Genomic DNA, 16,292 nt, shown 5'->3' with positions numbered 1-16,292 from the left:
ATCACCATTCCACTTTAATTTTCAGCATATATATATATATATATATATATATATATATATATATATATATATATATATATTTTGCTACAATTGGAGAAAAAAAAAATAGTAAGTTCACAGGCAACTAATTACAGTCTATCACGTAAGAAAATAGTAATAAAAATTGTGATATTTTATGTAGTACTAGAATTATTATTTTAATCTATGACATCGGCTTCTAATTATTATTATTTATCATTAAACCAATACACTAATTAGTATTTTGTGTAAACTAGATTGAACTTTAAATCTCTTATTCAGAAACAAAAATCATCACCAGTTGAGTTAATTGAAATCTATAAATCTATTCTATACTTAAACCATCATAGTATGTTAATCATAACTTGTCACGTATTCTTTTTACTTTTCTTATAAATTACTCAAAGTTTAAAATGTGAAGAAAAATCACATATGACATACCAATGTACTATAATTGATGGAATATAGTGAAACACAAAAAATGAGATAAATTATTTCTATCCATAGAATACATAGTTTCATATGCAATCACAATTATAATAAATATTTACTAATAATTACTATAATTATATATTAGTAAATATCATAATAAATACAAAATCTATTAATTATTATGAAAAATGTCTATTAAAAATAATTATCATAATAAATACCTATTATTATAATTACCATAATCAATTATCAAATTTCATATTTAAGAATTAAAAAAAAAATTAGACTATGTGTAGATTTATGTAGCCAATTGAGGTACAGGGTTTTTCATAAAAATCAGATGAGGAATAATATTATAATAAGCATCCTATGACTGTAAAAAATACAATAACCTTCTAAACTAAAGCCAATGCTGCCGTGCAAGTTGCAACACCACGGACCAAAATCTCTCATAGCCTTACAACGTGCTCTCTTGGGCCAGGGAATAAAATATAAAAAACGCGTTATTCACATTTCACAATCATTTATTTTCTTTCTTATCTTCTTTAGCATATTTTATATATGATATGTTGTTGTCAGAAAGTAGTTCTTCAGCACTTTCCGATGGAGAATAGTACTCAATAATTTCATATGATAGGGTCTATTTATTAAATTCATGATAGAATTTCACCAAGAATGTAAGAAGAGAAAACATTACTTTTCTATGTTTTGAGAGGATTTAAGAATTTTCCATTAACAGATGCTTTTAAGGTAATTGTTAATAAACTATATTTAAAAAGTTTTGAAACTAATTTTATGAAAAATAAAAAAAAAATGTCAATAGAATTAATTGTTTTATTAATTTGTTATAAAATACTTTTAAAAAAAAGTTTTTAAACAAATACCCGCTAACATTTCTCATTTTATATTAAACTAAATCTTATCAAAATAATAATGCTACTCCACAACAAATCTTAGGTGACATGAGAAAGTGTTGTAAGAGATGAGCCCATATTATTAATACTTCATATTTTATAATTAATGAGACTCATATTAAAATCAGTAACAACTTGTTATAGTTAGGGTTTGATTTACCTTTGGTATTTTTTTTTTAATATATTTTTTTAATGAGGGATATGTGTAGTTAAGAAACCCATACAAAAAAGACTTGTTGTATAAAATAAAAAAAAATAAAAACATATCAAGTTGTAAAAAAATGAGGTAAATCAAACCTTTACGGCTTTTCAGTTGTACTTGGAGATAGTAATTTATTAATTATTTAAACACCTAAGTTTTAAGAAATATAAAATTACAGTACGACTAAAATTCTATTATAAAAAGTTTTTTTTGTTGTGATTTATCAATTATTTTTTTGAGTACCTTTCAAAAAAAAAAAAAAATTTGAGTACTATTTATCAATGAGAAATGATATGTCTACAACATTTTTACAATATTTTTACAACAAATCCTAAGTAACAGGATGTTACTGGTTGTTATTGTTGAGGCAAAAAAGTAATCTTAGTGTTAGGTTCAAATTTGAACCAATAACAACTAACCACCTATGATTTGTTATAAAAATATTGTAAAAATGTTGTGGACGTAGCACCTCTTTCAATTAATATAATATAATTGAAGAAATTTAAAATTCTACTTTAATTAAAATGAGAAAGGAGCACAAGTGCAGTGGTGCTGCAAGTAACAAGGTATCTCTCTCTCTCTATATAATAGAAGCAATGTGAGGGTGAAAGAGGACGAGGTGGGGCGACAACAACACTAAGAACACCAACACTTTTGGTTTGGTAGGTCTAAAAAATGGTAGCAGAACCCTTCCTCAACAACAATAATGAGGCCACCGCTCCTCCTCTCGTCCTCGGCCTCCAACCCGCCGCCCTCATTGACTACGTGGCTCGCGTCGATTGGTCCTTGCTCAATCAAGTCCCCGGCGACCGCGGTGGCTCTCTTCCCGTAACTCTCTCTCTTTATCTAAATATTTCTTCGCTTCAATTTGCTCAAATTTTCAAGTTTTCTGTGCTGATCTGCAGGCTCTGAAGTATCGGAATTATTGGGTCTCAGTTGTCATTTATGTAATTATGTTTTTAGTGCTTGTTTATGTGGTTTTAATTTAGTTGATTAATACCATAACAACTTGGGGGTAAAATTGTGGTTTTGTGTACAAGATTTTGATCAATTGTTTGTACTTTGTGGCTATTATGTCTTTAGTACTTGTTCCAAATTCCTTGTTTTTGAGTTGATCAATTGTGGTTGTGTACAAGAATGATGGGTTTTCCTATATGTATGCTGTTTAGGTTGCAATTGATGACCTTGAGCTCATATTGAGTAGGGTGAAAACCCATGTTAACGGGTCGCCTAAGGAACAATTGGTTATAAAGAGTGACGTGAAACCCCATTTTCAAATGTCCCCGGATGGTCAGTTGGTGATGAAGATGTTGGCCGGGGGAAGTATTGCCAATACTGTTAGGGGACTGAGTGCGGGCTTTGGAGTGTCGTGTGGAATAATTGGGGCATATGGGGATAATGAGCAAGGTCAATTGTTTGTGAGTAACATGAGTTCTAATGGTGTGAACCTCTCGAGGTTGAGGATGAAGAATGGACCCACAGGTCAGGTGAGCTTCGAGTTTCTAATTCTGTGAAGTTGAATGTTTATGGAACGGTTTTTTTTATTTTTATTTTTATTTTTCGTTGGTTTCTTACTGTCAGATGCTGAAACTTTTGTTATGTATATTTTTATGGCGTAGTGTGTTTGCTTGGTTGATGATTTGGGCAACCGTACCATGCGGCCGTGTCTCTCCAATGCTGTGAAAGTTCAGGTGCCGTGCTTTTTTTTTCTTTTTTTTTTTGTGTGTGCACGTGTGTACATGTTACACTTTGTTATGTCCTAAAATTTAAGGATTAACATAGGCTTCTTAATGATTTAAGCTACAAGCATTCATGTGAATGCTTCTTTACATATCTCTGTATGCATATGTCTCAGGGTGTGCAGGGTGTGTCGATATGTCTGTGTCTGTTTTAAGATAAAACAGTTTCTCACAAATTTGAAGGACTTCTTAACATTTAAGCTTATAGTTAAGTTGTAAATATGACGTATAGAGAGAGAGAGAGAGAGAGAGAGAGAGAGAGATTTTTTTTGAGAAATAATTACAACATGCTGCTAACTCCGCAGCTCGAACCCTTTCTCCCCTGGACCCCCGAGCACTTTGTACATGGGGAGGTGTCAATTCAGCTACAAGGCCTTTGGTAGAGAGAGAGAGATTTGAGAAAAAGGTTTAGGAATTGATCAGTTGGTCCCTCGCCTTAGCAAATATATATTAAAGTTATATGAAAAATTACAAGAATACTCCTATGCTAATATAAAAATAATAACACCTGTGATCTTTATTGTCTTTCAGGCGGATGACTTGACCAGAGATGATTTCAAGGGCTCCAAGGTTAGGCATCTCCCTCTAGAATAGGAACCAGATTCCAATAGCATTTTTCTCTTTCTTTTTGTTTTTTCCCTACATTATTGTTCTTATTCTTTGTATTATAATAGTTCATTCACTCATAGAATAGTTGACTAAATTTGTACCCCAGCTGTAGTGCATAACAGTACAGATACTATTGTTTCTTATCTGAAAATAACTCCTTGTAATATAGATAATGTCATTCCTTCAACAAACTAGCTCTGTTGGTTCTTTTGTCCTGTTCCTTAGATAATATGTTGGTGATATTATCTAAGGAACAGGACAAAATTTGAGACTTTCTATAAATTTTATTGCTAATGCTTCTTTTCTTCTTCTCTTCTTCTTTTTTTTTTTTGGGGGGCAGTGGTTGTTGTTGAGATATGGGATATTCAATGTGGAAGTTATTCAAGCAGCTATAAAGATTGCCAAACAGGAGGGTCTCTTCGTGTCAATGGATTTGGCCAGTTTTGAGGTATATTTTATACATCTAATTTCAAATTATTTTAGTTTGGTTTTCAACATCTGAGTTCCAACATCACAAAAGGCAATGTTTTAAGTGGATTTTTTGTGACTGAAAATGATGTATCACCAGAAGGAATAATTGAAACAAATTTTTATAACACTGAATATTGATTGCAAGAATCACTTCGTGCATGGAATTGACTAAGTTCATATCTCAAGTATGATTGATGCGTGCAGTGATATACATTCCGATCTTCTTTTCTCCCTATTTTTCCCCACCCCCCTTCCCTCTCTTATTGTGTTTTTCTATGCCAAAAATTTTCAGGACAATTGTATTATCTTATACAGTCTTTAAATGTGGACAGATGGTTCGAAACTTTAAAAAACCTCTTCTAGAGTTACTTGAATCGGGGGACATAGACCTCTGCTTTGCCAATGAGGATGAAGCAACAGAGCTGCTAAGGTGACTGTATTCTCATTATAAACTTAGCATGTTAAGATAGTTTTTGATAAAATAGTTGATCTTCCAGACTCTTCATTTGTTAACTATTTTTTCTTCTCTTAGAATATTTACAATTCTCTAGTAGGTGGTGTAAATTTCTCCTACAATTTTTGTAGGGGTGAACAAAATGCTAACCCTGAAGTTGCGCTTGAATTTCTGGCCAAACACTGCCAATGGGCTGTGGTGACATTAGGCCCTAATGGATGCATTGCTAAGCATGGCAAAGAGGTTAGTAAGATGCTGCATTAGAAATTTGAGTATTTGAATACTCTATAAAAATGGCATTTTTTCCTTCTGGAGAAGCTTGATAATCTCTGGAAATGTACACTACATAGCTTAATTCTCAAATAACCCCCCATCAAATTGTTCCGAGACTTATGGCTTGATGGATGCCTATCCTTGAAAATTTCAACATCCCCATATATACAATCACTCGTATGATTTTTCTTTTCTTTATTTTTTATTTTTATTCTTTTGCGCATCCGTACATTGGAGGACACTTAAGCTTTTAAAAGCTTTGGTAAAGCGTGCCTCATTAAAAATATAAGTCTTAGTACCAAATCTAAAACTAATAATAAAAAAGGTGTACTCTATGGATGATTAATATTATGTATAAAATTTTTCTGTGTCAGATTGTCCAAGTTCCAGCCATTGGGGAGTCAAAGGCAATTGATGCCACTGGAGCAGGTGATCTATTTGCAAGTGGGTTTATATATGGATTGGTAAAAGGGTTATCATTGGAGGAATGCTGCAAAGTTGGCTCATGTAGTGGTGGATCTGTTATCCGCTCTCTCGGAGGTGAAGTGACCCCGGAGAACTTGCAATGGATGTACAAGCAGATGCAGACCAAGGGCCTCCCTGTGCCAGATATCCGCAAATGATCTCTCCCCAAATTACATTAGTGGTTGTTCTTTTTTCAAATTTTTATTTAATCTATCCTTTCTAAGCAAGCTGCAGCCTTTTTTTTTTCTTTTTTTTTGCTTTTTTTTTGAGGATGGCTTGACTAAATACTTACACGATTATTTTCCCACGGAAATACTGATGATTAAAATGTTGAGTCACTAAATTAGTTTACTACCGAAAAAAAAAAAACTCTAAATCTAATTTTAGACCTTTTTCTTGAGGCTTTTGAATCTGTGTGGCCTGTTATCTCATGTGAATTAATAGTAAGGAGCAATGTATGTGATAATCAGTTAATTAAGTTTATAAAATCCAGCCCAGGCCTCAGATATTACTGTTTGGATTGTGATACTTTAATAATGATCAACGTTCGTATCAAAAAAAAAAAAAAAACAATGATCAACGATTTGTGGGATTTGGGAATCATGTGGCCGTGAATTCTAAACATGCTTAGATGTGAGTCTGTGCGAGCATTTTTCTAACTGCATTGAGTTCAGCAGCTCATGGAGACGTGATCACTTATAAATTGCTTCTCTTGCTCCCCAAAAAAGTCAAAAGTCAATTGCATATCCCAGAGGCAGAGATCTTAGATCCCGATTTCCAATTTTAGGGAATGTAACTCTTATAATTGGTTTAATCCAATCCTCTGGAGTTTAACTCTCCGATGGGTAAACCCTCTAATTGAAAACACAACTAACACCCAAGAAGCAAACAAAAGAAAATACGGTACAGTGATAGGGTGTAAATGAACCAAACAAATTTGAAAACACAACTAACACCTAAGAACTAAACAAAAGAAAATACGGTGATAAGGTTGTAAATAAACCAAGCAAATTTGAATTTTTGACTCAAGAAAATATTTGTTTATGTTTATTTAACTAATAAAGTCAAACAGGTTGTAAATAAACTAAAGCAAATTTGAATTCAACTTAAGAAAATATTTGTTTATGTTTATTTAACAAATAAAGTCAAACGCAACTTCAAGTTTAGACTTCACTATTAAATAAGCTAAGCTTAAACAAAGTAATATTTTTATAAACAATCTCATAAACACGAGACTTAATTTGAGTTTATGTGTTTATGTTTATTTAACAAATAAAGTCAAACGCAACTTCAAGTTTAGACTTCACTATTAAATAAGCTAAGCTTAAACAAAGTAATATTTTTATAAACAATCTCATAAACACGAGACTTAATTTGAGTTTATGAGAGATGCTACGTCTACAACATTTTTATAACATTTTCATAACAAATCACATATGGTTAGTTGTTATTAGTTCGAATTTGAACTTAACACAAAGATTATTTTTTTGGTCCAACAATAATAACCCGTAACAATCTGCCACTTAGGATTTGTTGTAAAAATATTGTAAAAATGTTATGGATATATCATTTCTCTGAGTTTATATATATTATTCAGTAAAAAAAAAAATTAATATTAGATGTTTATATGTATGAAAATATATTTATAGACTTAGGATTGAACTATGTATGTTTCTATGTTTGAAAATATATGCATAAGATATTAAACTATTATTGGTGATTTATTGCTAATTATATATATATATATATATAATTTCAATTTGTAGTATAGTTTTTAACTATACAAGATTAGTTAATCTAATTTTTATAAGTTCATAAACAAAAATAATTATATTTAGTTAACTAAAATAATATAATTTTAGCTATAGTTTAATTATTTATTATTAACATATTTTTTTGAGAAAGAAAAATACTTTCAATCATGGTCCGGTGTTTTTTTTTTTTTTGAGAGGCTGCTCCGGTGTTTACTATATATGAAAAAGTAATAAATTAATCAAGTCAATAACATAAAAAAATATAAAATAAATTACATTTAAACATATAATATAATTTGGTGATAAAAGCTTGAGTTTAACTCGTGTTAAAAATAAAATAAAAAGAACAATTCTAAACTTCTTGTTCAAGTCTATATGTGAGTTGGTGACAAATTGCGGGAGGAAAAAGTAAGAGATGTGATCCACTACAACGAAAAAAGAAAAGTGAAAACTATTCCATGGAGTATACTGCACCTCTGTTTCACATAAATGTAGGTCTCATATGCAGAATGCAGAATCCACAAATGAAACCCACCTTTATACATACGAGAAGAGGGTGTAGTACATAAAAGTACTCTGAATAATTTCAAATTTCAACCCACAGCCTGGAGAGGGGCAGGGTTAAAACTAAACAGAGCCAAGCCTCAATACCTGAATATCATGATACTAAACAGTAGAAATATAACCACAAAGTTCATAATTTATCTCAAGTATAAACGTCAAATGTAAATCTAGGTTCACCAGTGCTAATCATTAAATTGTTTGCACTAATGAGGTAAATAGCATGCCAAAAAGAAAAGAAAAAAACAAATCACGAAGTAACTGAGGTCTTCATTGGTGCCATCCATATTCCTTACTCATTTCTGCAGTCACATGGTTTACATCTGAAGACACCAATACAGAGACCATGACTAGTCCTTGCATCCTAAATATCCATTGGAGCCACGCCTTCATCAGGTGCGGCACCCTGCTCAGCACCAGCACCCTGTTCTGCCCCACCCTGATCAGCAGCAGCTGGTTCTGAAGCAGGTTCAGGAGCAGGAGGCTCTTCCTCCGTCACAAGCTCAAATGTATCTATCAATTGTTGTACAGTTTCTTGATCCAATATATGGAACGGCTCTCCAACTCCCACCACAGAAACTGTGCATATGGAGCTCTTGAGCTTCTCTCCTTGCAAGGTTTCCCTTGTTGCAATAAGTGCATCCTTGATCAGATCTTCCCGTGAAGAGTTCGTGAAGTTCTCAAACCTGCGTTCCAAATACGTCTTTGCAGCTTGTGAACGAGATCCAATGGCAAAGGCCTGGTACTCAAAGTAGTTACCACTAGGGCAGTTGTAATAAAGATGAGCACCAGATTCATCTAAGCCACCTACCAGAAGACCAACACCATAGGGCCGTTTCCATGAACGTTGTGTGCAAACCTGCCACCCCAAAGCATGTTATGGTTACAAATGAGGAATAGCTTCTCTTGCAGAAAGCATAGAAGCATGAATTTCCTTTTTCATGCCATTACACACAGAGAACACGTAGTACTTACAATCACTTCTTTTCTTTTCTTTTTCTCCCCCTTTTTTTAAATTCTAAGTTGGCCTAAAAATGGCCAAAGCATGTTATCATGTTTTTATTTATAATTACAACAATATATAGTTCATTTATTAGGTAAATACATGAGGAGACCCTGTAAAGATCATTTTTCCTTAAAACAAGTAAAACCCATAAGTAGTATTGGGTTTTGCGATACTAAACAGAACATTAAAATCACTTGAAAACAAAATATGACCCTTAGGCCCAGATTCCAAACCCCAAACCAATTGAAATATATGCCAATATCTGAAAGAATTTTAGTAATAATGTTAACCTGATATTTATAACATCAGATTAAAATTTGTTGCCAATAACTTCAAATCAGTTCAAAAAGCTCAGTAACATGTATGTGAAGATAATTTAGATTATAAGGGATCAAATCATTAGGCAAAGAATCACCTTGAACATTACCATCATTGGGAAGCAAAATATGCCAACTATTTCAATTTTCCCCATCAATTTGAAGCCATCCACTCTTAAAATGGTGGAATTACTCCATACAGAATATGAGCTCTAAAGCCTAATAAATTATAAGTAGTTCTTAAGTTTGAACATTCCACAATTTTTCTTGTATTTGCTGAAAATCTATCATGCTGAATAAAAGCTGATCTTAATATGCAATCAAAAGATAACTCTGTAAACACATAAAGGTGTATTTGTTTTCACGTGTGCATGTATGTGAGTCTAGAGATCTCATCAAATACTGATAGTCTGATACCATAAGCATACGCACATATAGTATTGGCAATAGAAGTACCATACTTCCAGCAAAACAAATTAAGACATAAGACAAGACATGGTGTCTAATACCAAGAATTATCAAAATAATCATCACCAAAAGAAAATCATGATCACATAATAATCTTTAAGCTATATGAACACATCCCCCTACTCTAAGAACGATGCTGTACCCAGGACATAAAATAGAAGCTGAAGTAATCAGCTAAGAGACTAGAGAGAGAGAGAGAGAGAGAGAGAGAGAGAGAGAGAGTACAGAAGCTTCCACAAATGAATAAGAGGAAAGAGATGGGCATTTCCAAAATAGAGCCATAAAAGGAAAGAGAGAAATGAAAATTCACATTCTACCAATAAAGAGAAACGAAAACCTTACAATGCCTGCTTCATGATGTTCACCTAAAGTTATTCTTTAAATCCCATTTATATTGTTACTCAGAACATGCCTGGAACGTTATTACTGGCTATTACCTTTTCAGATTGTTCTAGTTCGATTAGAGTTTAACAATTAAAAGCTGAACAGAACCTAAATCACTCTAAAATTGTATGATGATCAAATCTTTTTCAGTCCTCAATCATTCACTTAGGCTGCGTTTGTTTCGGCAGTAAACAGTTTCCGGAAAAAATTTTACACCACTGGGCGTGTTTGGTTGTCTTGGAAAATTCAGTCAAACGGAAAATGATTTCCGTTGACTGTAAATCATGCCCCAAAACCCTGTAAAACCATTTCCGTTCTTATTTTCACTTCAAATGATTTCCGGGCTCACAGACTTGCAGAGAGAGAGAGAGAGAGAGAGAGAGAGAGATCGCGCCAAGCACCGGCGAGTCGCACCCCACCACTGGCTCCAACCCCAGATCGCACCGGTCTCGTCACACCCCAGCACCGGCGAGATCACGCCTTCGCCATCGCCGATCTGATTCGCGCCTTCGCCTTCGTCGATCACGCCTTTGCCTTCGCCGATCGCACCTTCGCCGATCGCGCCTTCGACGATCGCGCCTTCGCCGATCATGCCTTCGCCGATCGCGCCTTCGACGATCGCGCCTTCGACGATCGCGCCTTCGATGATCCCGCCTTCGCCGATCGCGCCATCGCCAGTCGCCTCTCTCTCTCTCTCTGTCTTCGTTCTTCTCTGACCGATTTGGCTTTTGTTGATTTGAATGGAGAAAATTTTATGAGTTTTTTTTTTTTTTTTTTTTGGGGTTTTGTTGTTCTATATCACGAAATAATATTTGTTTGGAAGCTGAGAAAATGTGAGCAACAAATACAAAATGCATTTTCTATAATATTTTCAAGATGACAACCAAACACCTGAAAATATTTTCCAAAGTATTTTTTAAAATGCCACCAAACATCTAAAAATATTTTCCTTTCCCGAAAATATTTTCCTTTCCTGAAAACATTTTCTGGAATTACTTTACTGTTGAAACAAACGCAGCCTTACAGGAAAAATTGCTAAGATATGGTCATTTCAAGACAGCTCTTGCCTTCAATAGCTGATGTGCCCAAATTCTAAAAATTAAAAATTGGGGGAAAAAAAAACCCTTACAAACAACTTTTCACAGGTCAATTTGTAGTTATTCATTCTTTAACCCCATCAGCATCACATCCTATATGTAGTGCAAACTAAATAAATAAATACAATACGAAAGCCTCATAGTTAGTAGCTGTATTTATCTACCTGTTAAAGATCATATATAAATTTGATTCTTCCCAAATATGAGCAAATAATCCTTGCAAAAACAATGATAGGGGTTTTTAGTCAATCATGACAAGAAGAAAATACTTCATCCAAAAAGAACTCCCCTTTATTTGTTAAAAACTTATAACATGATTAATTCAGATTTGGAACCTCTCCATTTCACTGTAAAATGGAGTGTCAATTTTATGGCTAAAATCAACTTAAAATGAATCCCTCCCTTGGAATGTGCCACCTCATTTAAAACTAAACAACCAGATGTTTTAGCCCACTCTGGTCTATGGTGATTTGGGCTTCCAACTGAATTTCAGATTATCCATTAAGACCAAAGCTGATGAAAAAGGCCATGGAGGTTGTTCACACTTCACACAAGATTGAATCTCGTGGTATGAGTACAAAAGATGAAACACTTGCATGGTGGAAGAATGGGTTTAAATTTAAGCACAGAATGATTATTCATTTGCAGGAGGTGAAATCCCTAAGGAGTCCAATTTGGGCGTTTTTTAGGTGGATGAACTGGGACAAGATTAAGAACCAATTTGGGGTTTTGTTCATTGATCGCCTGGCAGCAGCTGTGATCAGCTCAATGGTGGTCTTAAACCATCCCTTCTTCTTCTTATTACTTTGAATGAAGATTGTTCAGCCAATCTGGGTCTTTGTCTTCCTGTAGCATCATCCCTTCTTCTGCTTCTACTCCTCTCTCTCTCTCTAGTCAACAATATTTAGCTTTAACACTGTTAGTTTTAGCCTTTTAAGCAAGATGACATATACTACACATTTTAAATGATGTGGCATGTTCTAATCCATGGAATCATTTTAAATAGATCCTAGCCATGACGGACCCTCTCCATTGCAATTTAAGACTTCTTTTGGAGAGGGTCCAATTCTGATTAATTCATCATAAAGAAGCAGAAATAATTCAAAATTTGAGAAAGGCGTAGATGTAGAGAATTTGGAATCCCCAAAAAGAAGTCTTAAATCCCACTATCATATTCTTTGACCCTCAGGATTCACAAATCATTATAATGACATCCCTAAATTTCAAGCCTATTCTCTGATGTATCTCTTGTTGTTTTAGCCTTGGTAATTTTAAGAAACACACAGCATTACGAAATCAAGAGTAAAATTAAGAGTTAAAATCAGAGCTGATGAAATTTTAACCTGGTTTGGTCAATCTGAATAACTGAGAGCCTGAAATCCACTAAGACCCAATGTATTTTCAAAGAGATTAAAATCTCTAAGGATGTGTCGTAAAACCAAGTTTTACACCCTTCAATCCCAACATGACACATCATCATATTACATATTAAAGAATAGGCACAACCACACCCAATCATTTCTAATACTTATCTGAAAATCCAACCCAACTGGGAGTTTATTGAGATGTTCTTAGGTGTGGTAGGATGTATTGAGTTTTAAATAAAAAGTTGATATGACAATCTCTTATTGGATGGTGTAAGACATGGGTTTTATACCCCACCCTTACCAAATTTGGACTCATTTTCAAAATAAACTGACTGATTTTTCTATTTTAAGATCTCAGAAAAAGAAAGGGGGGGGGGGGGGACAGCAACAAGGAGGTACTCATGAAATTTACTAATATTTCAAAAATATAATAAAATAATTACTTATAAAAATTCAGTCAATTCATTTCCATAAAATGGGTTGGCCCCTTGTAGAATATGTTCACCAGCTTATAAATATGTCAAAATTAAGTATATGTATGTGAGAAATGAAAATATTACACCAAATGAAAATATTACACCAAATCCAGCCAGCCTAGGCATTTTCAATACATTTGAGTCTGACCCTTAGAACTAACAAAGAAAAATAAATCCAGCCCGTTTAGCATTTTCAAGCATTCAAAATTATTAAATTCTAGGAAAACCATACATTTTTTATGAGTACTCTCAACAAGTCTTAGATTAAAACCAGTTTCGGATGCCAGTTGAAAGTGGCTAATTCAATAATATCAAATATATGACTCACCTACATCTTTAATTGGAATAGAATGTGAGTTACTCATAAGGTAAGACAAACTTAAACCCATGCTTGAAGGTAGGATTTTAAATGCCAAGCAACAGATGACATTTAACCCATCAAGATTTTCACAAACCAATGTATTTCAATGTCACTACATCAATCAAGTGGAAGAAAAAAAAGCATTCCTATAAATGGTGTCTTACTGTTTAGCATAACACACTTGGCATCAAAAACACACCCACGTCCCCAGAAAAGGAATGATTTCATTAGGAGGCACAAAAAGAGAGTTATACAATCAAATGAATAAAGTGTTGGCTTCACCAAACCTCAAGTGCAGTTTAATACCAACGCAGCTAACGAGCAAAAAGAGAGATGAAATTCCTCTCAGGGTTAAGAAATACCAATCAAGACACGTCTATGTAATACTACATTTCAAATGAATGTTACAAAACAAAATTGCAACATGGAAGTATAAAAAGAACCAAAAATTAACATCACAGGGACACTAATAAAAATTGTTATATAGGAAAACTAGTCAAAATCACACAATGCAGTTGTAAGATCTAAGCCTTTAACTAAGCATTCACAGCATTGAGCCTTGTTGAATTCCAAGGGATATCAAAAGGGCTTCCCACAATGATGATTACCAGCCATTTTTCACACACAGAAAACTAAGTTTAACCATAAATTTTCAATACGAAAATATAAAGAAATTAACAAAAACTCAATCTAAATCGCCTATATCACTCAAATTCAAGATCTTAAGCATTCTCTCAGTAACCAAATTCACTCCTTAACCCCAAATCCAAAACCCTAAAGCTTCCATAATCCAATCACTCATAAACAGCAACTCAAAATCGCTAAAACCCTAGCTTCCACGATCTTACACGAGCAACATTCAACAAATTAACACAGTAAAAAAACACATAAAGAAAGCGAAAAAAAATAAAGAGGCAGCATTAGGGTTAGGGTTAGGGTTAGAGAAATGAGGACCTGAGCCTTATCAGCGAGCTGAACGACGAGCCGGCCAACGGGGAGAGGAGACTCGTAAGTGAAGGAGTGATTAATGGCCTCAGATCGCATGTACCGGGAGAGAACACGGCCGTCGGCAGTGAGTCCGGCGATGGCGACGCCGATGTGGTCGTCGACCTTGAAGATCTTCTTCTGGTGAGAGGAAAGCTCGGAATTGGCCTTGTTGACACAGGCCAAAACCACGTGAGTCTTCGATCGCAGCCCTATCGCCGCCGAGCCTTGCTTCACTGCCTCCATCGAATACTCCACCTGGAATAGCCTCCCAGTCGGACTCCATGTCGTCACATCCGTGTCGTACTGATTCCTAAACATCTTCTTCTTGCTTCTACGACGTCGTTTTTTTGCTTTTTTTTCACAGCAAAAAGCTCTCTCTCTCTCTCTCTGTGTCTTTATAGAGGTCTCTTTCTTTTCTTGTTCTTCAAGTAGGCTCAAAAGAGAGGAAGCTCTAGCAGTGAATAGTTTAAAACAGCTGGGACTAGTTTTTCCTTTTTAGTTTGATAGTGTATTATTGTTTTCTAAATGTTATAATGGACCGGGCCCAAATTTGAAACTCAGTTTTGGGCCCAAGTTTGTTTGCTTTGCTGGAATTTGGGCTCCACTAGTCCACATTATTGAAAACTGGATTGTCACTCTTTTCTCATGTGAATTTCTATCATTTGTTTTATTTGGGTTTTGGGAAAAACTTGTCTTTGTGCATTACTGTTAAAGAGATAGGTTCTAGCAGCAACAACAACAACAAAAAATAATAATAATAAAATAAAGATGGGCTTATGTAATAGCTAAGGGGTGTAAATATATTTCATGTGGCGTTGACCTTTTTTTTTTTGAGAAACAAGTTGACAATTTTTATTAAACAACACACATTTTGTCAACAAATACAAGTCTTTGCATATCACTGGGATGTCATCCAACCAAATACGAGGGCAAGGGGAAAACTTTGCTGCCTTGGCTAGTTTAGCAGCCACGAAATTCCCTTGATGTTTTACATGGACAAAAGATACTGAAACAAAATTCAAAGTGAGAGTTTTAACATCATCAATAATATGACTCAAGGAACTTTAGATAGGGCGAGACCAAATTAAGAGTCTTTGTAATCGTTTCGGAGTCATCTTCAAACACTACCTCCTCAAGTCCGAACTGTATCACATAAGCGATGACTGATCTGGCATTATTAACCTTAAGTGTTATAAATACTGTACTTAGGGCACATTTGTACATTGAATAAAAATTTATTTTATTAGAAATAAAAAATGTTGTAATGAAATATTTTATAAATTTGGTTACTGCATATGAGAAGTTTGCATTTTTTGAAATATATTGACTTTAAAAGTTGTTACATAAGATTGAAATTTAAGATTTAGGGTTTTTTTTAGAGTTTAAAAGTATATATGATCTTTAATTTTAAGTGATAAAATATATAGAATACAATCATATTTATTTTCTAATAGAAATTTTGTTCATTAAGAACAGTCTCCCCACCCCCATAAGTCTAAAAATAATCAAGAATTTTTTTTTTCTCTAACTACTCTTTAAGCGTTAGTGACTGATTTGAGAAATTTGGGTCTTGGTAACATGTTTAAATCATTAATTCCTTGAAATCATTAGCATGTTTCGAATGAGTTTTGTGGTCAGAAATTTGTGCACGACAGCTATGTACTTCTTGTTGAGGCGACCTACGTCGCCTTAATAAACAATAACTTTCTTTTTTAATTTTTGTGTCATTGTAATTTTGAGATGATTTTTCTTTCCATATAACTACTCAAGATCTATGAATAAAAAAAGAGAAAATAGCAATTCATGGGAGAATAAGAGGGGAACATTTAAGTGAATGGATTAACTATTAAGATATTTTAAATATCAAGATCTTGTGCATGTTTGTCCATTCAAAATGATTTTTTCCCTATATTTTTCTTAACTTTCTTGATCTACAC

General features: G+C 33.9%; 2 protein-coding genes and 1 long non-coding RNA gene across 3 annotated transcripts; 1 reads left to right on the top strand and 2 right to left on the bottom strand.

The window, feature by feature from the left end:
* Positions 1-2,116: 2,116 nt before the first annotated feature.
* LOC142613346 (uncharacterized) lies at positions 2,117-5,974 on the top strand. The gene is made up of 8 exons (XM_075785664.1): positions 2,117-2,394; positions 2,736-3,053; positions 3,186-3,257; positions 3,837-3,875; positions 4,255-4,362; positions 4,718-4,815; positions 4,971-5,082; positions 5,487-5,974. The coding sequence occupies exons 1-8, from the start codon at positions 2,242-2,244 to the stop codon at positions 5,733-5,735; spliced, it is 1,149 nt and encodes a 382-aa protein (XP_075641779.1). The 5' UTR covers positions 2,117-2,241; the 3' UTR covers positions 5,736-5,974.
* A 2,033-nt stretch (positions 5,975-8,007) lies between these two features.
* Positions 8,008-14,841, bottom strand: LOC142637303 (proteasome subunit alpha type-1-B-like). The gene is made up of 2 exons (XM_075811581.1): positions 14,323-14,841; positions 8,008-8,751 (listed from the first exon to the last, which is right to left on the bottom strand). Exons 1-2 carry the CDS (start codon positions 14,671-14,673, stop codon positions 8,257-8,259), a joined length of 846 nt encoding a protein of 281 aa, XP_075667696.1. The 5' UTR covers positions 14,674-14,841; the 3' UTR covers positions 8,008-8,256.
* On the bottom strand, positions 9,361-13,092 carry LOC142637313 (uncharacterized). Its single transcript, XR_012844604.1, has 2 exons — positions 11,087-13,092; positions 9,361-10,231 (listed from the first exon to the last, which is right to left on the bottom strand). It is a non-coding gene; the product is annotated as an uncharacterized LOC142637313 (long non-coding RNA).
* Positions 14,842-16,292: the final 1,451 nt, after the last annotated feature.

This window comes from Castanea sativa, chromosome 1 (assembly GCF_040712315.1).
Source record: "Castanea sativa cultivar Marrone di Chiusa Pesio chromosome 1, ASM4071231v1".
NCBI lineage: Eukaryota > Viridiplantae > Streptophyta > Magnoliopsida > Fagales > Fagaceae > Castanea > Castanea sativa.
The sequence above is the reverse complement of the archived record's forward strand: the minus strand, read 5'-3'. Positions and strand labels throughout refer to the sequence as shown.